Consider the following 13,966-nt stretch of genomic DNA (forward strand, 5'->3'; position numbering starts at 1 on the left):
ACTCTGAGCAGCAGAGGTGAGCTTACAGACAAACATGCTGAAACCACTCTATCATGAGAACATCTCTGGTGCGATCCATCAATTAAGACTCCCATCTGCTGAGTATTCAAAGAAATATTACGTTAGCTGTCTTGGTGGACGTATAACATTAATGAAGTTATAGGAGGTGGTCAAAGGATATGGACTAGACAGACTTTATACTTTAGAAACACTTCTGCATTAAGAGAAAAACAAAATAAGCCAAAGGAGCAAATAATGTGTTTGCCCATCCCCGGATGTCATTTGTGCATTTACAGTTGTAGAATTTGGCCTGCTGCATGGGATTCTCTGGTTTACCGAGGGAAAATAGAGCACAGACAAAAAACACTTCGGTTATGGAGGTTCTTGTTATTTAGTCAACGAGTAAACAATTTATCACCAAAATTGAACAAGTTGAACAGTTAGAAATTTTGTTTGGAATATGACTGCAGACATTAGCTGGCAAGTGAATTCAGTATAGATTTGGTTTAGATCGTTATGGGTTTGGCTCGTCTAAGACTGAGTTTCACAAAGGTAAACGCTTTAGCAGAAGTCCATGAACAGCTTGAACGCCTTCGACAGACTGCAAGGACAGCTCGGAGTCTGAAGGCTACACAGATATCAGGTCGGGGGGGGATTGGCTAATGACGACGACCTGGTCATCGGAAATGATTTTAAAAGATCTTCCCTTTCTTCTTATTCTTTTCCAAACTCCTGTAGAGAAAAAAAAAAAAACAACTGAAACAAGCAGGGATTCATTATAGAAATTCAGAAGGGTCTGTTTGCAAAATAAATAAATAAATAAAATAATGTTTTGTGAAATGAAAAATATATAAAAATTGTTTAATATGTAATTGTTTTACATACATCCTCTGCTGCTCCAGGATGCGCTGATGGGTCTCCCAGGTGGATCTGTCCTCCTCAAACTGACGTCGTCTCTCCTCCAGCTCCTTATGCTGAGCCTCCAGGTTCTTCTTCATCTGCTCATTACGCCGCTGCAGCTGCACAGGGCACAAAACATAAGAGGTCAGGCTCCATTATAGCCCATCAAATAAAGCACACTTAGCAGACAGCTGAAACAGATTGCAAAATTTAACTCAAGTGCAGAAAAAAAAAAGAGAAAAAAAAAGTTTGGAAAGTATTTTGAACTTGTGTGTGCAACAGTCTCAATGATACTGAAATAACACTTAATTAATAACACTTATGAATTAGTTTTTAGAATTTTTTTTTTTTGGTCTTATTTATAGTATATAGTCTATATGGTATGTTCTATATAGTATAATACATCTGTAACAGTTTTTATTCATTTTCTTTTTAGTAATTTTGTTGGTCTTTTTTTTTTAGTCTACAGTTTTAATAAATTTTATTTTAGTACATCAATTTAAACTAAATAAAAATGAGAAAAAATACTTTATAATTTGAACTGGTGTTTGCAAAAGTATTTATTCACGTAATTAAATATTTGTATGGTTTTAGTTTTAGCTAACCATTATAGCCCTGTTGTGGAAATGTGCATGGAGTAAATATTAAGGAAAATATGATTAAATATAGGGATGTCCCGATCAGGTTTTTTTGTCCTCGAGTCCGAGTCCGAGTCATTTGATTTTGAGTATCTGCCGATACAGAGTCCCGATCCGATACTTCTATAATACATAAAAAAAGAATAAAGAAGAGCGAAAAAACAGATCCAGGATCTTCAATAAATTACATTTTGAAATATATTCAAATATAAAACAGCTATTTTAAATAGGCTAGTAAAAATATTTCAAAATCTTACTGTTTTGCTGTACTTTGCATAAAATAAATGCAGGCTTGGTGAATAGAAGGGACTTCTTAAAAAAAAAAAAAACACCTTAACAAGCTTACTGTTCAAAAACTTCTGACTGGTAGTATAGGCAACTTTATTTTTTCTCTAATTTCTAGCTTTTAATTGGCTTAGAAATCTATAAATGCTGGACAATAACAAATAATAATGATTTGTTTATATACTACAAACACTGTTTATCACATAATAAGGCAGAATAGTTTCTATACTGTAATAAATACTATGTCAATCAGCACTGCATTGTTCATACTTTATTTATCACCTGCTGGAGATGACTTGAAGAACAATTTACTGTCGTGATCGTATATTAATGTCTTCGTGTTTGCATAAGTTTCTGTTTTCCTGTGAAAACCACAGCGATAGCTGGACGCTTTTGTCCATATTAGGAATTTCCTGATATCAGCGCGAGAGCGCGCTCCGGCTTCGAGTATGAATGAAACACACACTGCATGAGAGTTTAGCGCTCTGTGATATTCATCTCGCTGTATCCTGGGTCCGAATGAAATATCAGGTCATGCGCAAACTATCATGTCTCTTTGAGTTTGAATCTATATTTATTCACACCAGCTCTTGAAAACAAAGTGATGTCATGCCGCACGCGTAGCTGTTTCTGTGTGGAGTCAAAAGGGTCTAACTCTGTGCCACCGCATAACAAAAGATGTGTTAAAAATTAATGAGAATATATATATATATATCCGAGTCCTGATCGTGAGGTAACGTCCGATTCCGATCGAGTCTGAAACCACGCGATCGGGCCCGATTTCCAATCACGTGATCGGATCTGGACATCCCTAATTAAATATCATTGTGTTCATTTAGCAAAAACAGTGTAATCATAGCATCATTTTGAATCTGTATTACTGTTTTACTTCTTGCATAAAACATTTTTTAATGTACAATGGCAAAAAAAAAAAAAAATTGAAGTGAAGTGAAAAAAATAAAATAAGAATAAAATAATTCTTATATTTATATCTATATATAGATGGAATTCTTTCAGTTGTATCACCCAATCTATTTTAGGATACGCTGATTAATTGTGCTGTCAGTACCTCTGCCTCTGAATCTTTCAGTTTCTGGATCTTCTCCTTGACTTTCATCTCAAACACCTGCTCCATCTCCATCTCCATCTTCTTCATTTTGGTCACATGCTCCCTTCTCTCCTCCTCCATCTGGGCGAGAGGACTCCTAGTATTGACACATGCAATTAGCAATCATAAGCGCACATCCCAGTTTCCCAGTATCTTTATAAGACAAGAAGTGATGGAAAAAGCCCTCGTTGCACACTCCTTATCACAAAGATGAGGACAGTGTGACGCCCCGGACCTAATGACTTACCATGGCCAGTCTTGCTAAGGCATAGAAAAAGGAGGAAGAACATTGAACAAACACCCTGGTTTCAGAGGAACCTGAAAGCAGTTAATGGCCAAAGCGATTATGCTGATCAGAGTTAGTGAGCGGTACAGGAAAGCTGTGAAGAGGTACGGCAGGAACATATGCGAAGGCAGAAACAATGGTGGGAATCGTTAGATGCCTCACGATATGATTTTTATCCAAACAATTCAAAATGATTCATTCAAGATGTATGTCATTCAGGGTTATTATCTTTAACTTTTTTTTTTTTTTACTAAAACACCATAAAAATCATTACTTGAAATTGCTTGATATTGATATTGAAATTAGTGTGTCTTAACATATTTTAATGCATTATTTTAATTATGAAAACACTAGTTAGTAGTGCAAACAGTTTGACCATTTACTGCACTTTGTTATTCTTCTTGTTATTTCCCTACAGCTGCTAAAGAACCGGAAACACTTTCACAGAAAATGGCTTACATCTGCGTTTAAGTATAAGGTGGATAAAGGAGTACTCAAATTTGATCAAGAAATCATGACAGCTCTAATATAAATGATACTAAAAGGAAAAAAAAATGCCACTATTGTCACTACAAAGAAATGCAAACATTTGAATTGAATGAAATTGAATTGAATGAATTTGAATTGAATGCAACCATGTTTGTGAATCAAAGTCTGAGGAAGAACTACAAAACATGTGTGAATCAATTTTTTTTCTCCCTCTCACAGACAAACATATTTCACATTGGGAAAATAAGGAAGGGTTTAGTTTCCTCTAATCTAACCAGTACAACTGGGCTGTTGTCACAAGGTCTATAGGGCCTTTTGCACCGCTTTAGTTCCAGAACTAAATGAACAGTACTAAAGTACTGGGACAGTTTTGTGTGAACTATTTTCCAGTACCATTTAAAGGGTTGCATTTACACCGACTGTGTGTTCTAGGACGTGACATAAGCCCGTCAACAGCAATGTCATTTGTGTGCAATGTTCAACCACGTTAACAAAGAAGAACAACGTTAACAACAAGAGGGTGGAGGACGCTGTGATTGGATCTGTGTTTTTGTTGCATTTCACAGGTTTCACAATAATAGACCAGGAATGTCGACATATACGTAAAGCGATTGAAAGAACAGAAAGGACTAAGAATCTCCAACGACAACTGGCAGTGCTACATTTGTTACAAGTGCCTGCGTCCGTATATTTATTGTTGTTCATCATACTTGTGAAATAAGTTGACAATGTTTACAGCATGTTTAGCATGCGCACAGATGAGCATGCGCAAGGGTTCCTCAACTGTGTGCATACGTCAGTGGAACCAGACGATAGGCTTAAATGTTTCCCGGCTTGACTGTTAAAAGCAGATGATTGGCTTTCCAGTGGGAGGGGCGGGACATGTGCATCCAACCGCCATCTTTGCCGTTACGGGTTTTCCTTATATAGTTGTATTGAGGACTGAGGAAGTGGCATGTCTCTTATAAACTGTCTCTGGTATGGGTCGCCATATTTGGCTGAATGTCTCGTCACTTTATGTCACAGTTAATACCAGTTGTGCTGGTTAGACCCTGCTCAGGAGTAGGAGCTAATTTGTTCTAAAAAAAAAAAAGGCAGTCTGGTTCTAAAATCACCCAAAATGCCCAAAAGTGGGTAGTTCCACAATTAGTTCCGGTACTATGAAAAGGTTCCTGTGGTGCGAAAGGCCCTTATTACACCCTGGAAAAATCCCACATGGAACTGTTGGAAAAAGAGGGAGAAAACGGACACTAAAAGACACTGTTCCCAGAGGAAGAGAGGATCCGTACAACATGGATTTAGAAAAATGTAAATGACCACTTACATGCCTTCAACCGTGTCAACTCTAAAAAACAAAAACACACACACTTAGCATGCTACAAATCATACTGTGCACTGAAGAGCAAAATAATGTGTCAACAGAAAGCAGATCAGACGAAAGACTAGTCTGGATTATAACACTTAAATGTGGTTTCCTGCAAAAAAAAAACAACAACTGTATTTTACGTTAGAGGTGACATTCGACTACTTGGAAGCTGCATGACGTGACCACAAATGTTTCTGTGAGCGCGTGCTCATGCATATGTGCTTGTGTTAAATTAAGGGTTAGCGAGCACAGCAAACTGTGAAGGGATATCTTAATATAAACATCGTCAAACATAACGTCACCAAGAGAAATGTACTGACAGAAAATACATTCAAGCGACACGATGAAGAGTCAACATGAAATAGAATCTGACCCCATTTACTTGTTTAAACCCCTTCCTGTTTTAAATTACATGTTAAATTACATAGAAACAGCCACTTCTCATGATCCAATCAGTTCCTAATAGATAAAATAAAGTACCACCCTACATTTTCCCCCAATGAATATCCAGTTTGACTTGCAAACAGCATTTTATGTTGAGTTTAAAAACAGAAGTAGGCCACCCATAAATATAAGTATGGTGGTTTATAGTGTGATCTTCAATACACCAAACAGGAAATTATGCAACATAAAATGTCACAATGCTGTTTGACAATTAAGCATCACTTATATTGATCCAAAACTTTTTTTATAAATGAAATGCTATAGTTAAAGTTAATTTCAGAGTAGGTGTAGGTTTGTTTGTTATTTCAGATGTATTGAATTATTCAAAAGTATAAATGCTAATATGATAGCTGTTCAAATTCTTATACGAAACACTAAAGATGTGAAGTAATACATACCAGGAAAACACACTGTTGCTTGCATGTTACAATTTACATTCACACATTGTGACACAATGAGGTCAGAGTGGAGCATGTTTTAAGTGTCTGAAATGAAGCGGCATGGAATGTAACCCAGCATGTAATGGATGCCTGCTGTCGTACGTTATTCCAGCCATTTCCGATTACACTGATAGTATATACACATCTTGAATCTCAGGACACACCATGCAGTCAAAGGCCTTTGTCATTTGATATGGAGTGCATGTTCTTGGATTTAGTAGACTCAATTGCTTAATATCAGTGATATGTTACTAAACGTTCCTTACTTGGTGAGCTGCCCTTTGGTTTTGTTGTTGTCGATTCCATTACAGGTAACAGCCGCAAGCTTCCTGCTTCTGTAGTTCTCATAATGGACATTATTTGTGACGTCCTTGAGGTCCTGCATGTGGGTTCTAACACAAAACAAGTCGATTTGTATACACTGGCTCCACAAAGCCATGCTTAAAGTATGAGTGCCAATACATTAGATATATAATATATGAAACCAAGTGGCATTTATGTTGAAGAAACAGCAAAAGCACACTTTTTAAGCAATGCATTTAACAAAAGTTGCTCTTGTGGTCAAAATGCAAAAGTGAAGTCTCGTTCACTCTCACAAAGCTTTTGCTGTTGTGCTTCCTCAGTTTATTTCCACAAGACTTAAGCCAAACTCAGTGTATGAATGTGTTTGATTTGCAGTGTCTATGTTTGTACCTTATAAGCATATTCCTTAAGAGTGTAAAATCACAGTGGTCTCCATTCTCAACTATGGAGAAAGAAAAGATTATTAGGTTTTAAACCCAACAAGCTACTCTTCAAATGCCATTTTTAATTGTTAACTGCTGGACAAAGACTTAACAAAAAGATAACTGATACTGCACAAACCCATTTAAAGTTATTTATTTTAATGTTAGCTACTCAACCAAAATGATCAGAGGTTTGAAAAATTTAAACTGCAGCTGTAAAAATTATTCATTGTTGAATGCTTTTCAAGTGCATCTACCTTCTGCCACTCCCCATGGGTACTGCCTTCCTCTAACCTTCTTGCCATTCACCTCAATGATAGTGTTGCTTCCGACCACAGCCAGGGGCAACCGATCCTTGAGAGAGAGATAGAGAGTCTCATGGGTGTCTGTGTACAAGCTAAAGCAACATGGAAAGCTTGGCAAACTTTCAATGTGCTGCCACCTGGTGAACCACATGTACTGTCCACCTCCACAGACACAGATCCAGAACTATCACTTTATTACACTTGGGGACAGATCAAATAAAACAGGGTATTTTTTTACTTTTCCTTTTGAAATACAAAGTACAACACAAAGATGCTTCCTCAGAACATTTAATTAATTCCCTGAGAAAGGAAATATTTAAAAGAAATGGTCATGACATCACTACCATGAGCACATCAAATATGAATGTTTTTGTTTGGAAAATCAATACAAATGTGGAACCCTTACTTTGATTTTTTTCACAATCTTATTCTCCTCCTCATCATCCGTCTCTGGAAACTCATAGATTTTGATCTTGTGCTCCAGGATTTCTCGCATAATCTACAGAAACATAAAAACGACTTTAAAAAAAAAAAATAAATAAAAAATCACAGAAACCCTTAGGGCTTACCGTTTATATCAATATACAGTAGCATCTGAAAAATATAGCAGAGGACAGACTGAGCTGCTGCGGAGAAAGTGCATAACTTAATCCAATTTGATCTAAACATGTGACAATCTTCATATTAAGGCCTTTAAAAACTGGTAAGACATAGTTTATAATTTTGTTAACTTCCGCTAACTTCTGAATTTAACTTCTGCTTTAAAAGCCTTTTTTTTTGTTTTTAGATTGCAATGTTACAAAGTTTTTGATTTTAACATACATGATAACATTCCATTTATTTGTTTTCATAGCCTTTAATATGTATTGTGTTGTTGGACAACATTGCACGGTAAGTGAAATATATATATTAAAAAAATACAGATTTTTGAATTCAAATACAAAAATGAAAATAGAGATAGCGTATAACCCATATTCGCCAAAAAAATTCAAAGATATGAATTTTTGCCCATATCGCCCAGCCCTAGAAACCCTCTGCGATTCCTTGGGGCCCAGAGGATCACCAAGAGCAATTGTTTTAGGGTTGAGGAACATCCTCTGTTTATTTATTTGTGGATGTGCTCAAATCTTTTAATCTAATCTTTCCTGTATGGGCGGTAATGCTGTGCTCCTGCTCATGGTTCCTGCATAGAAAATACTCTGACAGATGGCAAAGCACTCAGGACACACATCGTGCCGGAGGCTTGAACTCCTGCGGTCTCTTCTTGCCTTTTTCTTAATCAGGGGTTTAAATGGGAGGCACTTAGCACACAAGAGCTGGAGGCTGCAGCAGGCTGACCTGTTTCTTGAACTGCTGGCACTCCTCGGGTGTCAGGGTATCTGCTTTGGCAATCAATGGGATGATGTTGACCTTCTCATGCAACCGTTTCATAAACTCGATGTCCAAAGGTTTCAGTCTGGTGGAAAAACATACAACACAGTCTTGGTCTCTTTGGCTTTTTAATAGTCTTTGTAAATGCATGAATCACCAAAACTATAACTCACACTTAAGATCAGGGCAGGGTTTGAACTTTTGCAGTTCAAAAGAACAAAATAAAAATAAAAAACAACAACAACAATTATCTGATAAATAGTTTAATTCAGAAGAGTTTATTATTATTGTAATTATTTACTGTAAATTGAATTGGTGACTTTTTGAATATTAATAATTGAAATATTGCTGTTATAAATATTGTTATTTTATAAAAGATAATTCACTAGTAGTCATGTTTGTAGTTTTACAGCCAAAACTGGTTTCCGTTTTGAATAATAGGCAACAACACCCATATTATTTACTTAGTACCATGCTTCCGTTCTGATAATCATCATGACTGTGTGGACACAAGACTGAATACAGCGACACATTCCTACATCTTCACTGCGACTGAGCACAGATCCACTATTGTCTGAGAACAGCTGCTTACAGTAACAGTCATTCTAATGTTTTCACTGACTAAGAGGAAAATTCTGTGACTTCAGCTCTGGTTTGTCAATGAAATCCATTATCAAACATCTTGGCACAAAAAAACCTGACAAACATAAAGGGAAAATTAATTGAAGCATGATATACAAAAAAAGAAAGAAATTTATAGATTTATAGATTGATTTATACTAGATTTCTTAATTTTTTTTTTAAATAAGTCTCTTACACTCCACAAACTGCATTTATTTGCTAAGAAATACTAATATTGTGAAATATTATTACAATTTAAAATAACTGCTTTCTATTTGAATACACTTTAAAATGGAATTTCTTACTGTGATGAAAAAGTTGAATTTTCAGTATCGTTACTCATTACTCAGTCACATGATCCTTCAGAAAACATTCTAATATGCTGATTTGCTGCTCAAGAAATATTATTACATAATGTTGAAAACATCTGTGCTGCTTGATATTTATGTGGAAACTGTGATAATTGTTTTCAGGATTATTTTTTGTGAATAGAATGTCAAAAGTACAGCATTTATTTGAAATACATTTTTTGTGTAACAATCTTTACTGACACTTCTGATCAATTTAATGCATATTGTACCTTTCCTACCTCAAATTGTAGGGTTTAATTCAAACCACGACACAAAAACCGAAACTCAGAATTGTGTCACTAATGCACAGAAGCTACTTTAATTAGTGATGCTAAATGGGAGGTCAACATATCATTGGTAAGTTTTCTCCTTCTATAAAGAATAATAATCAGCAGGAAAGCAGAAGGCCAGGTCTCCGATCACTCACCCATGTCCTGAGGGTGCAATGAAATACAGGCAGCAGTGCACTCTGCTGTCCGGCATCTGCCTTCTGTTCACACGCGACTCGGAGTTCAGATAATCCTCAAACTTACTGTCAATGTGATCAATGACCGGCTGCCAGCTGGCACAGAAAACACACAGGAGATTCAGATCATGCTTTTGGTTTAAAGCAATGCCACAGTAATGAAAACACAATCACACAGCCATCTAATTATATAAAGCAACTTGATATTGAACCATGCTTCCATCATTACATCTGGCACTCCACCAAACATGCTAAAATGGTTCTCACCAGTTGCTGTTGTCCACAGCGTCTCCAAATCCTGGAGTGTCTACTATCGTGAGCAGAAGCTGAACGCCTCCTTCCTTCATCAACACTTTGGACTGCTCCACCTGTGGATAACAGACCGTCTGAATTACTCCTTCTTCATAGAGGCCATCAACACATGTAATATGTAAATACTAAAAAAGACCTCACAAATGGCTGGTGTAAACACTAGTAGCTAATGTCTGCTTGGTCACTTTTGTTAACATACCACTGGGTATTAATGGTGTTGATGCAATTGCAAAGACAATTATCAAAAAGCTGAAATGTTGTGCAAAGCTCTGGACTCACAGACACTTTTAAGACAAGTACAAACATGCAGGACATAGCATAGCTATTACTGAATTATTACTTAAGTATACTTGAGAAGCCAGTAGTAGCATAGGAGCCTAGAAATCTGTGCATGGAGTTATGATCTAAAAACCTTCATAAAACTATATTCAAGTAAAAAATAAATAAAATTAAATTAAAATTAAAATTATGCTTGCCACTTTCTGTTCCCAGTTCACAACTGAGAAGGAACAAGCAGCATCTATTGACATTTAGGAAACTTCACTCTTTATACCTGAACTGTTTTCTTGATTCTATGTGAAGGTCCAGGATATGCTCCAGAGTACAGATCCGTCAGGAACAGAGAGTTTATCAGTGTGGACTTTCCCAACCCTGACTCTCCTGCAAAAAAGAACAGAAAATACAGAGAAACATAAGGTTAAGATGATAACTGAATTCAGCACAACATAAAAAAAAAGATTTTATATGAAATACCACTGCTTGCAAAACCACAAAAAAATAAGGTTTGAGTTTTACGTTTTTAGTTTCTTCTGTATACATTAAAATTAAAAATTATGGGGTTAGGCTGATTTTTTATTTTATTTTATTTATAAAGGATGCATTAAATTAATGCAATTTAAAAAAAAATAAGTCAAAGTAAAGAAATGTACAATGTTACAAAATATTTATATTTTAAATAAATGCTGTTCTTTTTAACTTTCTATTCACCTAATCTTGAAAAACAATTACAGCTTTAATAAAAGATATTAAGGAATAATTTTCAACATAATAATAATAATAAGACAATTCAAATAAATGCAACCCTGGTGATCATAAGAGACTTCTTTCAAAAACATTGTTTTTTTTTTGTTTTTTTAAACCAAACTTTTAAAAAGTACTGTATAAAATCAGTAGAGATGACAATCAGGACCATAAGCCCAGAGAATATTCCATTACCAATATAATGAAGTACAGACAAATATGAAATACAGGACTCTTAAGATGCATTCTCCAAAGAAATAATGCTTGACAGATATGTGCTTTGAACCAGCGGATGCCAACACAATATCTAGAAAGATGGGTGATTTTAATTTATTACTATTAATTGACTAAATTGTTTATTATTTGACAAAACATTAACTCACGATTTGCAAAAAATATTTTGGTAGATTTTAAAAGAACCAAAGAGGGGAAAATGTAGCACTTGATCTCAAAATCGCAATTTAATGGCTTCCTTATGGACTCCTCTAGCATTAAATGTAAAATCTTAAAAATGTGACATTCATGGTATGAGACAGTGGCCAAAAACATCCATCTGATGCATGAGTAAATATACAAACAATTAAAATAATAGTGCAGATGGAATGCAAGGACATGCCCTGTGCGAACCTCCTCTAAATGTATAATGCAATGCTGGAGGGAATGGCATATTTTGCATCCAATCTAAATGATTGTCTAAGAACCCAAAGAACTTCACGGAAGAACAGTGGAATTAACTTCAAGCAGCTTTTTGGCAGTTCTTTAGTAAATAAGTTAATGGTCAAGATGTGACTAAGTGAACTTCATTCTAAATACTTACTGCTAATTTATTGGAAATTCAAACATGACTGACTCAATACTTCTCCATTGGTGTGATGATGTTTCATTATTAGTGTGAATACAGAGCACAAGCAGCGGGACTAAACTACAGCCAACAGATGAGCGTTGGATGAAGGTTGGCGCAGCATTCATCTGTGCGGTCTCACGCAGTGAGGTCAGCACATTAACTAGAGTAAATTGCTTCTGGCAGGGCGAGTGGCTGGCACTATTACAGACTTGGCAGATTTCCATACCCAAACACTAATGAAAGAGCAACTGGGTAAAGTCCACCCCCACAGTCCAGCTAATTTGTATAACAAATCAGCAAGAGAAAGCACTATAAAACTCAATTAATGATTCATGGTTCATTAATAATCAGTTCAATATTGGGATATTTTGTGATGAAAAAGTTTAAACCATCAACCAAGTCTAACCACAGACGATATTTTGCAGCTATAAAGACCACAAATAATGTCTTGAACATGCCTTTCACTTGAGAACGAAAATAACTCTGATTAGATGTCGGGTACAAAACCGCAGCTCACATGCAAAGCCAAAGCAAACACCGCTCCGTAAGCTTTCACAGCAAATTCTAGCAAAAACAGGACCAATCCTGTATCACCGCAAACTTGATTAAGCATAAAAGAATCAAATTCAGAACGAAGCTTTGTAAAATGTCAGCCATTTAGGTTAGACTTCACTGAACTCTTTACATTTTTCAAGATGAACAGGATGTGAAATCACTGCCATTCAACCCCTGCTTCCTGTGTGTTATCCAAACAGTGTTTAGACCAAATGTCAAGAATGTAGTCTCAAACTGGCTAACATTCAAAAATAGACCGGAAGCTTCTCAAGTGGTCAAACTGACTACAGCGCACACCAAATCCATCACAAGAAACATGTGACTAAATTAGTTGCATGTTGAGTGTAGTTTGGTATTTGCAAACTGTATACTGAAGATTATAAAGCAGATCAAAATCAATACATTCAAAGAATGTGTTTCCTTACCCACAACCATCAGGGTGAACTCAAAGCCCCGCTTCACAGACTTTCTGTACACTTGGTTGGGGAGGCTTGCAAAGCCCACGTATCCCTCCAGATTCTTCTGCTGCTGAAAACGGACAGAAAAAAACATTTTTTTGATCAGAGAAACTTGCTGGTATATGTTCACAGAGAATAACACACACTATTGTACTCTCAAATAAGCAAATAGGTGATAATGTGCTATTCTCCCTGTATTAGTCATACTTACTGCTGTGTATTTGAATCCCAGAAATTCATGGTATTGGTTAAAGGTGATGGGGAGCAAAACAAAGTCATCAGAAGAGATGTTTGGCACGTCCAAAGTTCAGCATATGACAGCATTTTTGGAAAAAAGAGGGAGAGAGAAAAAAAGAAACAATATTTTATGGCATATACACAGGTTCCAAATGTTTGAAATTTCTTTGGAAAGTCAAAAAGAAAAAAAAAAGGCAACAAGATTTAAGCCGAACTGAGTCAGAGACTCAAAACATATACAAACATCTACTGAATAAAGTTGATCTAGGACTGCAGTTTTCAAACCATGGTTCGCAAGGGAGTTTCAGGGGATCAAGTGGAAAAAATAAAATAAAATGAATGATACAATTAAAAAGGTGATTAATTTAAATAAAATAAATTAAACATTTAAATAAATTTTACTTTCAATAGTACAAGCAGAAAGAAACGTAACACAAACTGTAACAGAACAAAGTTGAAACTAAAAATATTCCAAATATTTTTATAGCTCTTTACACATTAAACAATTTAACTGGATTTTAAATTTTAGGACGGGCTCCGTTGCACCAGAATGATCATATTTGGCAAGGAAAAAAGCTTAAAACCACTGATCTATGATGTTTAAAGGTTTTTTTTTTTTTTTTTACCCTCCAGCACTATGTGGCAACACGTGGAATAATTTCTCACATTAACTGACCGAAACAAAAATATGAGGAATAAATATAAATCACAACATTTAGGCAAAGTATCACAAAGAGCCTGAAACG

The 13,966-nt window shown here is 35.7% G+C and overlaps 1 protein-coding gene across 1 annotated transcript; it reads right to left on the reverse strand.

The window, feature by feature from the left end:
- Positions 1 to 6: 6 nt before the first annotated feature.
- On the reverse strand, positions 7 to 13,052 carry LOC132103407 (septin-7-like). Its single transcript, XM_059508488.1, has 13 exons — positions 12,951 to 13,052; positions 10,660 to 10,766; positions 10,062 to 10,162; positions 9,756 to 9,890; positions 8,325 to 8,442; positions 7,393 to 7,485; positions 6,939 to 7,035; positions 6,650 to 6,701; positions 6,223 to 6,348; positions 5,031 to 5,051; positions 2,893 to 3,028; positions 886 to 1,019; positions 7 to 732 (listed from the first exon to the last, which is right to left on the reverse strand). The coding sequence occupies exons 1-13, from the start codon at positions 12,958 to 12,960 to the stop codon at positions 693 to 695; spliced, it is 1,170 nt and encodes a 389-aa protein (XP_059364471.1). The 5' UTR covers positions 12,961 to 13,052; the 3' UTR covers positions 7 to 692.
- Positions 13,053 to 13,966: the final 914 nt, after the last annotated feature.

The sequence above is a fragment of the Carassius carassius genome, chromosome 24, assembly GCF_963082965.1.
Source record: "Carassius carassius chromosome 24, fCarCar2.1, whole genome shotgun sequence".
NCBI classification, from domain to species: Eukaryota; Metazoa; Chordata; class Actinopteri; order Cypriniformes; family Cyprinidae; genus Carassius; species Carassius carassius.